The sequence below is a fragment of the Poecilia formosa genome, unplaced genomic scaffold, assembly GCF_000485575.1.
Source record: "Poecilia formosa unplaced genomic scaffold, Poecilia_formosa-5.1.2 Scaffold99, whole genome shotgun sequence".
NCBI classification, from domain to species: Eukaryota; Metazoa; Chordata; class Actinopteri; order Cyprinodontiformes; family Poeciliidae; genus Poecilia; species Poecilia formosa.
Window position 1 is genome coordinate 654,233 of NW_006800038.1, and position 15,959 is coordinate 670,191.

At 40.7% G+C, this 15,959-nt stretch overlaps 1 protein-coding gene across 5 annotated transcripts in view; it reads right to left on the reverse strand.

Moving 5' to 3' along the window:
* The window catches only part of LOC103142626 (neuron navigator 2), a 39,573-nt gene extending 25,858 nt beyond the window's left edge, over positions 1–13,715 (reverse strand). For 3 of the 5 annotated variants that reach the window (XM_016674685.1, XM_007558776.2, XM_007558775.2), the window contains exons 1-6: positions 12,915–13,714; positions 9,691–9,820; positions 6,555–6,864; positions 4,869–5,577; positions 2,979–3,198; positions 977–1,254 (exon numbers count right to left, since the gene is read on the reverse strand). In XM_016674685.1, the coding sequence (XP_016530171.1) occupies positions 977–1,254; positions 2,979–3,198; positions 4,869–5,577; positions 6,555–6,864; positions 9,691–9,820; positions 12,915–12,988 (1,721 nt within the window). In that variant the 5' untranslated portion in view covers positions 12,989–13,714. Of the gene's footprint in view, positions 1–976; positions 1,255–2,978; positions 3,199–4,868; positions 5,578–6,554; positions 6,865–9,690; positions 9,821–12,914 lie in introns of all 5 variants that reach the window. The other 2 variants (XM_016674684.1, XM_016674683.1) reach the window with 1 other exon arrangement.
* Between the last annotated feature and the right edge of the window lie 2,244 nt (positions 13,716–15,959).

The window sequence follows — 15,959 nt, forward strand, 5'->3', positions numbered from 1 at the left end:
TACACAGTCAGGCTGTCAGGAAGGAATCCGCTACACTGACAAGAATCAGGATTGTTTCCTCGCCGCGGCTGCACACAGATTACCAAACGACTCCAACATCACGGCTGCTTTGTGCAACTGATCAATTCAGACATTTTTCAAAAGGAAACAACAGGATTGTTTAGGAGTTTTTGGTACAAATTTCCTCCCTGCAACAGAAGTCTGGTACTGTTGTCTGACAATTAGGAAAAGCCACACATATCATGCCAGATTAGGGTCATTGCAGATGGAAAAAATATTATTTAAACGGCCACAAAAAACTCAGAAATTTTTAGATTAAGCACAGAAATTTTTCAGAAAAATTTCTGAAAATGAAAAGTCAAAAATTTGCTATAAACAAACTCAGGAAATTTGAGAATGATCTTTGAAGGTTTCTTGATAAAAGAACATTTCTATCTTGAAAATCTTTTCAATGAAACTTCTTAATAATAACTTTTATCATAAAACCTGTTTTTATTATTATTTCTATTACTATTATTTTATCACTATAAAATAATTTGAGATAACTTATTATTGACAGATTGTTTTTCTTATAACATGGGAAAAATATCTTGTTATAAGTAAAAAAATCTGCCAGTGGAACTTATTATTTTTCATCAACATTAACAAACTATTTATGTGAGATAAGCTGTTATTCCTTGCTGAAAAGTTACTTGTAAGATATTTTAGTCTTTTTTCCAACTGTGCTAAGATATTTGCACTAGAAAGACAAACTGGGTAAGAGTTTGTGGTTTTGCAGTGTACAAACAGTGAAGTTTGTTCAAAGGATGTAAATATTTCTGCAGTGAACCTGAAAACAATGATGCAATTATCAAACAAGTACATTAAATCTAATAGTTATGCAAACTTTTTAACCTGCTGTTCAGAAAAATATCAGCAAACAAACAAAAGTTTTCATCTCCTAATAATTTCCGTAACCCATCCTGTCTGTCCGTACCTCTCTGACATGCCGGTCTTGACGCTCCCGGTGCGACCCAGAGCAGAGACGGTGTCCTCGCGGTGCGTCCCGAGTCCGCCGGCGCTACTCAGGCTCATGTCGATGGACTCGCTGCTGGTGTGCATGCTGCTGACCGAGGGGAATCCCACGCTGCCTGCCCCACCGTGCCCACCCAGGGTGCCCTCTCTGCTCGGCACAGACGAGCCGCTGAAGGTGGTTCCCCATGTCAGGCTGTTGGAGGGACCGGTGGAGGAATACATCGATCCTGGGCTGGAGGCCTGCAAGATAAATGTCTAAGATTAGGTCTGCGAAGGGATGGGAAACAAATCAATAATAATATGCATCAATACAGAGAAAATTCACTGAACTCTGATCTAAAACCGCACAGGATTCTGGGAGACGTATGCAGAGAAAAGGCTTTAAATGCTCAACATCTCACAGAACTCTTTGGTTAAATAGCAACGACCTGTTGAGTAACATGCGCAGCAGCATTTTATGCAGCAGCGTGGGTTGCTAGGTAACAGGGTAGTGCCACATCAAATCTGACTTGACAATCAAAAGATTTTTCAAATGGCTCATTTTCCAGACACTAAAAAAATTGCCGAAGTCGTTGGGTGGATGTTTTTTAAGTGCTTGTGTTGCTTTTAGACGTTGGAAAAACTCAAATCGAAGTATAAAAATCAGCAAAATGTGAATTAGATGTTCAACCTCCCACAGCTAGTTAAGCAAAGGTGGTGTCATCAACTGACTCACTCACTCTTTGGTCACCTAGCAACAACGTGTTGAGTAACTGGTGGTTACTTAGCAACAACGTGTTGAGTAACTGGTGGTTACCTAGCAACAACCTGCAGAGTAAGTTGTGGTTACTTAGCAACAACGTGTTGAGTAACTGGTGGTTACCTAGCAACAACCTGCAGAGTAACTTGCGCAGCAGCAGTTTAAGCTTTCCCCACAGTTCTTCATAACTGCTTACAAATAAAAGAATAACAGTACGGAGTAAAAACTGTAGATAAAAAATATATTTCAGATATTTAAAACAAAAATCCAATCAATAATTAGCAATATCTACTGACATAAAACGCTTAATTTTGCCATTTCCAAAATCTCTCTAGGAAATAAACTGATCAAACATCCTAACATGAAAGACCTTCAATCAACATTCCAGATGTAACTTCTCCATCATATTGAGAGGAAGATTCAATAATCATTATCCTAAATCAAATTCCAGTTGCAGCCCTGACATTAAGTCCTTACATTGTCCGCTTCCATTCCAGAGTGAATTGAATCTGAAATAATTTAATAAACTTTTGAACTGCCTTCTGTTTGTGAAGAAGTGACTTCTCTTTCGTCAAACAACATCCTCTGTGTCATAACGTGACTCACAGCCATTCAGCTCAAAACTTATGAATCATGTGAAAACGTGAAGCAGAGTTCATGACCGAGCACGCCCAAACAGCCCGGGTCTGAAGTGATTTTGATCTGCAGTTTGTTAAACGGGCGTTTCATCTGCGCCTCACCTGAACCGGAGTTGAATCAAGAAGTCGGCGTGTTTGTGGTATTAGTAAGGTGAGAGCAGAATAATCCCAGCGTCCCACCAAAGGCCGGTAAGTAGCTCTATAAACACACTCCCACGTTTAACACCGCCACAGTTTACTCTTGTATAAACTAAGAACACAAACAGTTGCTGCTTTTAAACCGGGAATAAAAAGGGCAGCAGATGAATTCACAGGTAATATTTTAATATTTTAACTAAAATTAATAAAAATGAATAAAAAAAAATACTGTTCTGACAATAAATATGAGCAACATTTGGTGGGAAATTATTACTTTTTTGTGTCCATGATAAAGATCAATCCACATTTGACTTACTTAAAGAGAAACTAAATGAAAATCACTTGTATTTTATGTCATATTTGAACCCAAAGGAACAGGAAGTCAAATGTTAACTCTCTAATCAGCTGAAGTGAAATAAATCCTACCTAACCCAGTTAAAGTGTCTGACCTGCTCGCTGCCCAGAGTCGCGGTTCCTGACCCCAGGGCTCGGCCTCCAAACAGGGGGCTGCTGGTCTCGCTGTCCGCGCCTCCCAGCGCGCCATCGGGCGACTCCAGCACTGTCGGAACGTGGTTCATGGTGGCGTGGGGGTTGGAGATCACCGTGGAGTTCTTCAGGTTTTCAGCTGTGGTGACTGGAGCTTGTTTACTGGCTTTACCGCCAAATAACCTAAACGTGCATCAGTGAAGGAGAGCAGGAAGTTAAACCAATCAGTCACCGAATGAACAACAAACATGTTTTAACCAAAAATAGTATGTTGAAGTACTTGAGCACAATATCTGGATACTTTGCCCAACATACTCCGACTGAATGTAATTGAGAAAATACAACTAGTTGCTACCAGAGTACCCAGAAATAATACTACAGAAAGAGTAAAACTACTTCAGCATATTTTTACTCAAGCAAAAGTAAAAAGTAACCATCTAAAAATTACTCAGGTAATAGTAAAAAAGTATTTGGTAAAAAGTGTATACAAGTACTGAGTAACTGATCAAATTATCAATCAATTAGTATTTAAGAATTACATAATCAGGTGGATCAAATTATAAAGTTAAGAGGAAATTTTGGTATTTCATGGACCAAAATGACAATAATTCATATTATTAAAAAAAAAAAAAAAATAAAATAAAAAATCAGGCAAAATGATTTTTTACAAATCAATATAAAACTTATGAAACTAACAGAAACTGCAGGTGTGTCTCTGTGTCTGATGAAGTTTTGGTTAAAACATGTTTGTTTTCCATTCAGTGGGAAGAAAATCCAGAAACTTTACTCAAGAAAGAATAGAAATACTTCATAACAGAATCACTCAAGTAAAAATAAAAAGAACCGCAAGAAGTAATACAACTTCTAAAGGTAAATTTTTCCAAAAAGTTTCTTAAGTTAATGTGATTGGGTAAATGTAGCTAAACACCAAAAGAATCTGCTTAGAGCTTCTAATTTTACTCATAAAACAGTGAAGAAAGAAGAAGCCCTTATAGGCTGCTAGTCAGAACGAAGCGGCGCTTGAACCTACAACCCTCCTCTTGTTCCCGGCTTCGGCTAATCGGTGGGCTGTGATGACTGCAGCCGCGGCGGGGGATAACAGCAACACGTCTGTTTGAAGACTTATCACTGCCTCACATTAACGAGGGCAGAGTGCTGAGGTAAGACGATGCAGACTCCATTCCTGCACGCCACTCCCTCCTGTTGCCCCTCCAACCTCACCACCAAGGCTGAGGCTTGGCAGCTCATCAGCCGCGCTCAAGGCCTCCACTCACAATGGCCTCATTTAACCCCACACACACACACTGAGTGAGTGTGTGTGCAAAACAGGCCCACACGTGTGATACTTTAGTCATGATTAAGGTTTTTTGGGGGAGTGAAGTCAAGTCCATACAGGAGGGCCCCACTTGGAGTGGCTCACCATGTCTGGAGGGGTTCGCTAAAAACCAGGGCCGTCAACGTTAGCGCGTTAGCTAGTTAATCTGATATCACACTGCAAAAACACGAAGTCTTACCAAGTGTTTTAGCTTCTAGTGCCATTATCTTAGCACGCATGAAATGAGACAAAACTAACTTAAAAAGCAGTAGCAAGATATAGCCACTTGTTTTAAGTAAATATTTCCTTAATATTAATGAAAAACTGCTTGTTCCAATGGAAAACAAATTAACTTAAAACATGGGAAAAATGTCTTGTTACAAGTGAAATAATCTGCTAATGAACTGGTACTCGGTTGATGCAGTATATGAAGCTGATCTCATCTGCCTCACCAAAGGTGGTTTCTGGGTTAAAAACTGTTTCTGAATCGAATCATGACTCTGAAAATCGTATCTCCAGTTTGAAGATGTGTGTTCACCTGCGAAGTGTTGGTGATGAAACCTGCTGTCTTCCCGCCGCCGCCGCCGCCGGGCCGCTCTGCATCCCGCCTCTCAGATTGTCGATCTCGGAGACGCCCTTCTCGCGATCCGTCTGATTGGCCAGAAGCGCTGCTGACCCGTTGGGCTTGGCGACGCCGAACGAGTTTTTCCCGTGAGACGTGACGGAGAGCACGGCCGCCTCGATGCTGCTGGTGGACGAGCGGTTGCCGTTGCGGGCGGCGGCACCCGAGCGGCTGGGCCTGGGCAGGCTGCGGTACTGCAGAGTGGAGCGGGCGCTCATCGGGAGGAAGCCGTCGTCATGGTGACCCAACGCAGACCCCCCGTCCTGCCCACCCGATTTTAAGCCGCCCGACAGAGAGCGCCCTCCTGATTTGGGCATCTTCCCCAACGTGGCCGAGCCGCTGGTGATGGTGGCGCCGCTCGCGGTAACCATGGTTACCATGCCGTGACCTTGCTTCTTGAAGCCGAAGGTGCTGGTCGGGGTGCGGGTCGACAGCACGAGCGTGTGAGACTGCGGGTCGGAGACGGTGTGCGTCAGCGGGGCGGCGGCGGCGCGGCCGGCGGTGGCCGGCTGCTTCTTGGCCTCGTCGCCGCTGCTGCGCCCGGCGTCGGACGGCGAGCGCTGGAGGCCGTTCGAGCGCGGGGAGAGGCGACCTTTTTCCGACACTTTTACGTCGTCGGTTTTACCTGCAGGAGGATGAAAACGATTCAGGTGAGCGAACAAAACCAGAACGGCTTCACATTACGACACAGGTGGGAAGAGTCTCCAGAAATTTCACTCCAACGTCAGAGCTGCACAATATGGCTGAAAAACGGATGTCCAAAGTGTGGCCCGTGGACCTTTTGTGGCCCCTGGAATGATTTTGTGTGGCTCTGCCTGCAGTATAAAAACGGTACAGATCTGACTGTTAGGCAGATGGAGCCAATGCAGATGCACATGTTTTATAATGGGGATAATTTTATAAACATCCTAATTACAAACAAAACATTTGATCCTAAAGAGATTCTCCTTTTAAAGTCGTTAAAAAGTCACAAACAGTTCTAACTGCTGATTTTACCTGTTTTCCTATCTAAGCTGAGTGATTAATATTTTTTGAAAAGTAATTTTGGTTACAAAGATTCATAATCCATTTTAGTTATTGCGTTTTTTATAAAAAAATTTTTCCAATTCCAGTAATTATTTTTTTTATATCTTTGACTGGGTATTCTTGCATTAATATGCTGTTGTTATTATATTAGTTGAAAATTATCTCAAAATGACAATATTACTGTTTATCACAATAACTTCTGGGAAAATGTATTTGTTATAACGTCAAAGTCGTACAGTTTCCTAAAAACCAAGTAATAATCATCACTTTTATAATTATCACAATACCACAAAATACGACAATGAATCTTAAAGTCCAAATCACCAAGCATATTTTGCGTTTATCAGTAACACACAGTCCCAATAATATATACAAAATGTGAAAGGTTAAACATAAAATCACAGAAAACTAAATCTTAATCCTCCATTATATTATAACAAACAAAATCACACAAGGATTATCTCCAGGTAGCTACAAAGGCCACACCAAAAAAAAACAAAAAAACATTAAAAGTTGCCAAATCCATTGTTTATCTTGATATATTGTTCTATGTTTAACGATGGGAGTTTGATTTACCCGAGCCGTGGCTCTTCAGGCCGACTGAAACCGTGGAGCCAGTGCTGCTGGTGCTTTTAGTGCGGGGCGACGTCACCCCCACCTGGGCGCTCATGCCCCTCCTCCAGGAGCCCGTGTTGGACACAGAGGGCGTCTTCCTGCCCGAGCAGCCCTTGTCGGACTCGTCGGACACGTCGCAGTTCCTGCGGCTCCACTTGGCGTCCATCCTGACGCCGCCGTCCAGCCCGCCGTCGGGCCGCTTCACCTCGTCTCCGGTCCAAGCTTGGTGAGCCGTTGTGGAGGCAGAGTGCTTCTCCGCATCCGTCACAGGCTGGAAACACAGAGGAACAGTTAGACAAGAGGTTCGCAAAAGTACAACGGCGCATTACGGCCAAGGTAGACGGAAGGCAAAAAGAGGAGTAAAATTCTGCTAAAAATCTCAGAAATTTTCAGATGAATCTCAGAAATTTTCTAGAAAAAACATTGACATCTCTGAGCTCCAAAAGTCAAACATTTGTAAGAAAAAAAAATGAAATTTTGAGATTAGTCTCAGAAATTTCCTAGAAAAACTTTCAAAATTTATAGTCAAAAAATTTCCATTTTTTCTCTAACATTTTTGACTTGAAACTCTTTTCAAGTTTTTTCCAGAAAATTTCTGAGATCCATCTCAAATTTTTAGTTTTTCTTCTCACAAATTTTCAACTTTTTAAACCCAGAGATTGTGAGATTAATCTCAGATATTTTCTATAAAATTCATACAAGTTTCTGAGCTCCACAAGTCCAAAATTTTCAAGAAAAAAAAGGACATATTAAATTAAAAACTTTCTGAGCTCCAAAACTCGAAAATGCAAAAAGAAAAAGAAAAGTTTGAGATTAACCACAGAAATTTTTGACTTTAGAGCTCAAAAATTTCCTTGTTTTTTCTAGAAAATGTCAGTTTTTTTTTCCAGAAGTTTTTGAGTTTTTGGTGAAAATCTACTTCTCCTTTCTTTTCTATCTACAATACCCCTAGCATACTGTCATGTAATTTTCTAGAAAATTTCTGAGAATCTCAAAATTTCTGAGTTTTCTTCTTACAAATTTTTGACTTCTGGAGCTCAAAATGTAATCATTCTGGCAGAAAATTACTCAGTTTTTCCCATCTACAATGGTCCTACCATGTTATCGTAGAAAAGTGCTCGGTTCAATCAGACAGCAGGACAGCAGTCGGTCTGGTCACATCACAGCTTGCGAACTAAATGTTCTAGTAATTTAAAAGATGACTACACTTTCATGTCAGAGCAAGCCTACAGTCTGACAACAGCAGATCTTCAGATTACTGAATCCTGGTTAGTGAACTGATAATGACCTTCTCACAGGAAATGTACTTAACGCAAACCAGCAGGAACACTGTTGAAGCATTTCAGCTCCATGGTTAATTAACATTTTGCTCAGGCACATTCTTGTTTTGAATCTTTATGCCAACCAGAGTTCACACCTGAGAGGAGACGCAATTCGACTGGGGAACAAATTTGAGACATTCACACTGCATTTTGTCAAAACAATCTAAACTAATTAAAAACCTGTTCCCCTCCCAGCCTGTGGGGGCGCTGCACTAAGAACCACTGAAGGAGACAACACAAAAACCTCTAATGAAAGCAGGAGCGCAACTTTCTAGTTCACAAAAAGCAAAGTAGCGTCAGATTTTAGCAGATGTCGGATTCCTCTTTTGTCTTTGGCAATAGATAATAAATTAAAAACCAGAGAAGACTCCAGCATAGTGAGGCGCAAAACACAGTTTAGCCAGAAGGTGGCGTCTATTGGAGGGGCACAAACTACCAGCAGATATCTGAGACAGGACTAAAGTATAATCAAACTAAAGTTTGATTAAAGTAGAAATGGTGTGAATGCACTGCAAATATTCATAACTTTCCTACTAACAACAGCTGGATTTGTTGCAATGACAGTTCTGCTGTCGCACAGGCAACACCTTTAAAAAGCTGCAAGCTGATCTGCTGTGAGATCTTCAAAGTCCAGCCGACGCAGGCTCGCCTGAGGACAGACGAGGCAGAGCTCATTACCGGCACTCTGTCGTACAGCTGCACTGAGAGAAAGACGCTCTGTGTGCCTTCCTTTGTTATTCAATCAGCACCTTGACCTCTGCAGCAATAATGAAGAGTCATCACACATGGGATGGCCTCAGATCAGGCCAAATATACTGTGAGTACAATAAGCACAAGAGTCCACTGACATTTTCAGTAAATGTCAAAGACTGACATGCAAGCTTAGAAAAAATAGCTTTAATGTATAAAAGAAACATGTGCTCCAACTAAACAACGAATGTTAAAAGCTTCATTCAGGGAGTTTCCACACCTGATAGTTCAGCAGACTCTGTTTGATTGGGGACCAAAATTGCAACATTTGTTACATTTTCAGCTGCTGCAGTTCTCTTTCACTGCATTGTCAAATCATCCAAACCAATCAAAAAACCTGTTCCCCTCCTCACCTGTGGGGGCGCTGCAGCAAGAACTACAGAAGGAAACAACTGAAAACCTCCAGAGCTTCCTTCCTCATGAAATGTAAACGAAAATGGAGTGGCGTCAGATTTTAGTGGTTGTAGGATTTGTTGTTGGTAATAAAACCACGAGCCATTTCTCCTGTTAGCACTAAACTAGACTAACGTTTGTTTTGGTTGTATTTACCCAGAATGCCCTGCTTTTGGAGCGGTGCAGGTTTCTGCAGGTTTCAGCAACTCAAATTTAAGACATTTTAAGACGTTTAAAGTCAATTATGAATGAAATTTAAAACTTGTATCGCATCAGAAATGTACAAAAAATAGCATAATTTATATAGCAGTGCCAAACTACTAAGTGGCAAAGACAAATGTCGTCCAGCCAACTGGCGTTAGTTAACACAAAAAAAAACTAGCTAGTTAGCAATTGTAAATTAGCAGCTAGCTAGTGGTAGCCTCAACTGCTTTGAGGAACAGAACATAATAAAGATGTCTGCCAATGACTCAAATATCAGATCGGTGTGTCTCTAATTGAAACAAATCATGTAGGAATGCCCTATAAAGACAATTCATTTAAACTTCGTTGAACTTCCAGTTGATTGAACTGGGTTTCACTGCAGGATGCAGAGAATCCTGCTCTCTGAATGCGTGTTTTCTCTGACTTGCCTGCGTGCTGAGGCCTTTGCGCTGAGCTGCAGGTGTGTTGGCGTAGGAGGAGATGGAGGAACTGGTGTTGATGTCATCGGTGTCGATGTTGTCGCTGACGCCGCTGCTTACCGAACTGCTGTCATCCCAGCTGCACAAGAAGAAGAAGAGACATGGAGGCTCATTTCAGTCCATATAAACAAATCGCTTTATATGGAGGAAAACGACAGACTAAGACCTGTTGGAATAAACAATAAATCAGTTAATTGCATAATAATTTCCATTTATTTCTCAGAAATATCTTCCAATTCCAGTGTTACATGTTTATTAGAAATGAAAATGTACTGATTTTACAGAGGGTGTACTTGCATTATTACCCTACATTACTTGAAAATTGTCTCAAAACAACATTATAGTTTATTGTAATAACTTCCGAGGCAATTCATACAAAGAGACAAAATAAAGTCTGATAGGATATAATTCTGCTTTGCATTAGCCTGCTGAGAAGAAATAAATTGACTTTTAGAGTTTTAAGTGTTTAATGTCACCACTTAGTCAAAGATGCATGCAAAATTCATTTAATGCATAAAAACAGATCACTTTCTATGAACCGGAAAAGACGAAAAATGTTAATTTAAGCATGAAGTGAGACTGAAAGAAGAATCTGGTGACTGCCTGGAGATTTTCCTTTTATTCTCCATAAAACTGATTGCAACTTGGATACACACACACACACACACACACACACACACACACACACACACACACACACACACACACACCCAGACACCTCTGAATGGGGCTGTCTATCATACGAACAAAGACTCGATGGAAGGCTGACATCATGGTGCGTTTGTGTGTCTGAGCTGTTCAAATAGACCCACATGAGCAGAGCAAACGTGCCAAGAGTTAAGGATATCTGTAAATATGTCTGTGTGTGTCTGCTGGTGTGTGTGTGTGTGGGGTGTGTGTGCATGTGTGTGTCTGCTGGTGTGCGTGTGTGTGTGTATCCGCTTAGAGGCTGTGGGGGACAGGAAGCCCAGCCAGTTGGCAGGCAAACATTGGCCTGAAAGGAGCAGAGGGAGGCTGATGGTGACAGCCACTGCAGGGATGACGCACACACACACACACACACACACACACACCCATACACTTTGTCAGAGCTGAAAGGATAAACACATTTCAGATTTGATCAAGCTAGCATTTGTTGCCTTTGATATAATTTTCTTCTAATCCAGATGATTTTTGATGTTTATTAAGGTGGGCACTTATCGTATCATTTATCATTTATGGATGTAAAGATTTCACATCTTTATTCACATGATGAATCTCAAGAAACCCAAAACATTCCTTAATGTTGGGATTGTTAGTTTTGATATTTTTTTCACAGTTTGTTTAATTAAAAGCATCAATGCACTGCAAAAACACAAAAGCTCACTCAGTATCTCATAAGTAATTTTTCATGAGCTTGTGTTAAGTAAATAATTCCTTTATATTTATGAAAATGTAATGGCTCCATTGGCAGATTATTTCACTTATTGCAAGACATTTTTCCAATCTTATAAGTGAAATAATCTGCCAATGGAACCAGAACTTTTTAATCAATATTATGGAATTATAGACTTAAAACAAACTCCTCTATCATTCTGAAAAGTTGCTTGTAAGTTAGTTTTGTTTTATTGCAAGTGTAATAAATATTTTCACTAGAAAATAGACCAAAAATACTAGGTAAGACTTAGTGTTTTTGCAGTGTAATATTCTGTTTATGGAAGCATGACTCAGATTTATTTGTTTATGAAAAGAGGAATAAATCCCTGAATTATTAATAAGGTGATGTCCGTTAATCCCGTGTATCAAGAATCAGCTATTAAGAATCAGGTAATAGAGAAAACATTCACATATTAACATAAACTAAAAACTCTGATGCTATTTCAAACGTTTCAGCATAAAATTATTTATGATTTAATTGTGTGAATTTCAGAAATATCTCCAAACCAAATGAGCCTACACAGTTCATTTCCCACCAGCTTACATCGTCTTGTTTTTAATCATTCATCCTTCCAGTTTGATCTTTGTACAAAAGCAAAACAGAGGCAGCTTTGGTATAAACAAAACCAAAGCGGCGTTGCTCAGTAGTCAACTTACACGCCCAGAACTTTCCCACCAAGCAGCGAGCTCACATCATAATTATGGCTTCAAACTAAGAAGCTAAACAAAAACAGACATTTCCAATGGCACAGTTCCCAGATTCAACAGAGAACCGCCAAAACCTAATCAGCTGGTTCCTGACAACCATCAGACCCAAACACCAGCCGATGACCCGACGTCCTCCTGGATTTAACCGGCTGAATAAATCAAGCAGAAGCTTAGCGCAGACACGGCTTATGGAGCTGAAAGCATCCGAGGAGAGGAAAGAGCTGGGCGGTGATGAGAGATTTAGAGTGACCAGAACCAGTTTAAGTCTTCCACACGGCGAATGGGGGTATTTCCCACGTGGACTCCGCTCACAGACAATAAATATGGACAGCTGCACTGCAAAAACACTAAACTTTACCAAGTACTGTCCAGTTTCCTCCAGTGCACTTGAAAAAAGACTAAGTAACTCTTCAGCAGGACATAGGAGCTGGTTTTAAGTAAATAATTCCTTAGTAGTGATAAAAAGTATTAATTCCACAGGAAGATTATTCCACTTGTAAAAAGACATTTCCCCATGGTATAAGTGAAATAATCTGCCAGCAAAACTAGTACTTCTCCATCAATATTAAGAAATTATTGACTACATCTTTCTGAAAAGTTACTTAGTAAGTTAGTTTTGTCTTATTTTAAGTGCACTGAGATATTTGCACTATAAAATAGACAAAAATACGTGGCTGGATGATTCTACACTGCAAAAACACAACATCTTACCAAGTGGTTTTGGTATAGTTTCTCACTTGCATTAGGTTAATATTGAAAAGACAAAATTACTTGGTAAAATGATTCTACACTGCAAAAACACAAAATCTTACAAAGTATAGTTTCTAGTGCAAATATCTTAGAGCACTTAAAAAAATACTAAAATAACTTACAAGCATTTTTTGGATAGATATGGGAGCTTTGTCCTTTTTCAAGTGCACTAGAAAAAATAGACAAAAATACTTGGTAAGGCTTTATGTTTTTGCAGTGAGATAATCCAAACACTAGACATGACATGAAAGGAAACATTAAATTTAGTCTCTTTTCCTACTCATATGTCTGGTATCTACCTGTTCAGGGTGCCGGTGTTGCTGTGGGAACCGGGTCGCTGCGCGAAAATGCCAAACTGGACGGAGAGCTTCATGACTCCATGCTGCTGAAGGATTCACAGAAATAAATCTCTCTGTCTCTTCTCCTCCCTCCCTCTCTCTTTCTTTCTCTGCGCTCCCTCTCTCGTTCTGGATCGAGGTTCTTTGTCACTTGCTGCAGCGGTGCTTCATCCCCCGGGCGCTGTTTGTCTCTGTCTGCGCCGAGCGCCGAGCTGAAAGGATCTGAGCGGAGGACCTGCCCCGCCGCTGGTAACCTGAGCCGCCCTGGAGACCGTTAACCTCTTCACTGCCGCAGCAGCGCCGCTAACGCTGCGCAGCCAAACACACACACAAACACACCCTGTGCCCTAAATAAGCCGCTTGAGGAGCATCAAACAGGCGGGACGAGTCAAAGCCGCGCCAGCGCAGACAGATTGAGACAAAAATGACAATCCTCATCCTCCACTTGCTCTGCTGTGTGGTTCCCAGCTCTGGTTTATGTATCCTGACTGTGTGCGCGTGCGTGTGTGTAAGACTGCAATTTCCCACACAGATCCACCCTGAGCAACTGACAAGCCAGCGCTAATTAGAGATCAGGCCAAACGGCGGGCCCAGCCCTCAGCATCCTGCTGGCAGAGCAACCCGCCTGTTACCAACCGCCGAGCCTTTACGACCAATCACAGGAGACCGAGACGCTCACCACGGGCAGCGCTGGCAAAGACCAGGTCAACAGCTAATGGATCAGAACCAAAGGGTCAGTTTATAAATGTTTCTGGGTCGTAGGGAAGTTAAGGCTCTCTCACACCTGAACTTTGTTTCATTTTCAGCTGCTGAGGTTCGGTTTCATGCTCCCCTGAGTCCAGAGGTGGGTAGTAACTAGTTACATTTACTCAACTACGTTCACTTGAGTATTTTTTTTTTTAATTTACCTTTTCTATGCTGTACTTTTTACTTTTACTGGAGCTATTTTATTATGAAGTATCTCTACGCTTGAGTAAAATATCTGGATTTTCTACATACTGAATGAAAAACAAATATGTTTTAACAAACAAATAAGACCGACAGCTTCTGTTAAAGTTTCATAACTTTTTTTACTGAAAGAAACGGATTCGGAAAAAAATGTTTGTGACCAATTTTGTTATTTTTTTGTTACTAATATGAATTATTTTCATTTCCATCCTTAACATACCAACATTTCCACTTAATTTCCGATTTTGTTCCATCTGATTGTATGATTTTTAAATATTAAATAATTGATGATTTGACCAGTTCCTCAATACTTGAGTCGACTATTTACCAAATACTGTTACTGTTATTTGAGTAAAAATTTTGGATTTTTCTATGCCCGTCTGGTGAGGAGCCATATTGATAAGCATGAAACTTTAACACCTGATCATATTATTACTGGAGGGCTCAAGTTGCCACCCTCAAAATTAACAAATTAAAACTTTTTTACATTGAGATTATGCTGATTTTGGTCAGTTAAAAAGCTTTTCTTTAATTTTATGAATATTGGAGATGTTTCTATTCTGTTTGAAAGTGTTTTTCCCCTCCTCGCCTGCAGGGGCGCTGCAATCAAGATATACTGAAGAAAAAGGCACAAAAACCTCTGAAGAAGACACTGAACACAACTTCCTGCTTCACAAATCGTAAATAAAGAGGAGTAACAAACTTTTTCTCTTTTGTCTTTGGTAAAAAAAAAAAAAAAAAAAGGCCATTTCTTGTGTTAGCACTCGATTCTTGCGTTTGTTTTGGTTGTGTTATTGAAACTGAACTAAAGATCTGATTCATTACAAAACCTCAATGGGGCTCACGGTTTAACTTGGTGAAACCAAAAGGTGCAAACCCATTCTTCAGTTTTTAAACAGGCTAAACGGCCTATAAGTCAGTAATGGAGGACGAAACGAGACCCAAATCAAGACATTCCACTCGGGAGCCTTGCCTCTCGCCCGGTCCCATTAGATTAGGGTTTCTCTTCTCCCAAAAGGGTCAAAGTTCAGGGGCCAAACTTCCTTACAGAGAAACACAGAGTTAAGAAGATGGGGGTTGGTGGCAATGAAAAAATGAAGCTCCCACATGGGACAGCCAATAATGGTTTCTGTGAGCGTCCTGAGAAACAGGCAGTGGGTTTGTTTGTTTTAACTTTCCCTATGCGAGGCTCCTGGGACGTGGTTGGTTGGACGGTTGGTCTGCTGGTCATTTCAGTTCACCAGCGGCTCCCCCAGCCCCCAACCTCAGGAAAAAAACCACCTCTGGCACGAGCACACAGAGTGTGTGCCGCAGAAATGTACACACAGACATGCAGCCACAACAGAGCAGCCAGGCAGAAGTAAGGGGATTTCCTGCATGTGAGAGGAAACTACTGGCCTCTTCGCCTCGCAGCTGCATCGCATAACCCCCAAATCCCCGTCTGTCGGGGGCCGGCAGGCAGCGGATGGTACGACGGCGTGGTGGGTACGTTGCAAGGAGAAAAAAGGAATTATATTTCATTCAAAAAACCTCAGAAAATTTGAGATTAATCTCAGAAAATTTCCAGAAAATAAAGGAAATTTGTGAGCTCCAAAAAACTCAGAAATTTTCAAATTAAACTTAGACATTTTTGTAGAAAACTTTGAAATTCCTGAGCTCCTAAGGTAAAATGTTCCAAAAGTTGAACATTTTTGACTTCACGAACTCAGAAAAAGTTTTTTCTAGAAAATTTCATCTGAAAACTTTTTTTTTTCTCACAGTTCTTCACTTTTGGAACTCAGAAATTTCCACCTTTTCTTTTTCTAGAATATTTCTGAGACCAATCTCAAAATTTCAGAGTTTTTTTTTCTTACATATTTTCAAGTTTTGGAGCTCAAAAGTGTCCTAACTTTTAAACTCAGTTATCTAGAAAATTTCTGAGATTAACCTAGAAATTTCTGGGTATGTTTTATAGAAATTTACTCTTTTTGTCGCCTATTTACACTGGTCGTAAACGCCGTCGTAAGACGAAGAGAAACTTTTAGGTGTAATCTCTTTATAGGAAGCAGACAACATCTC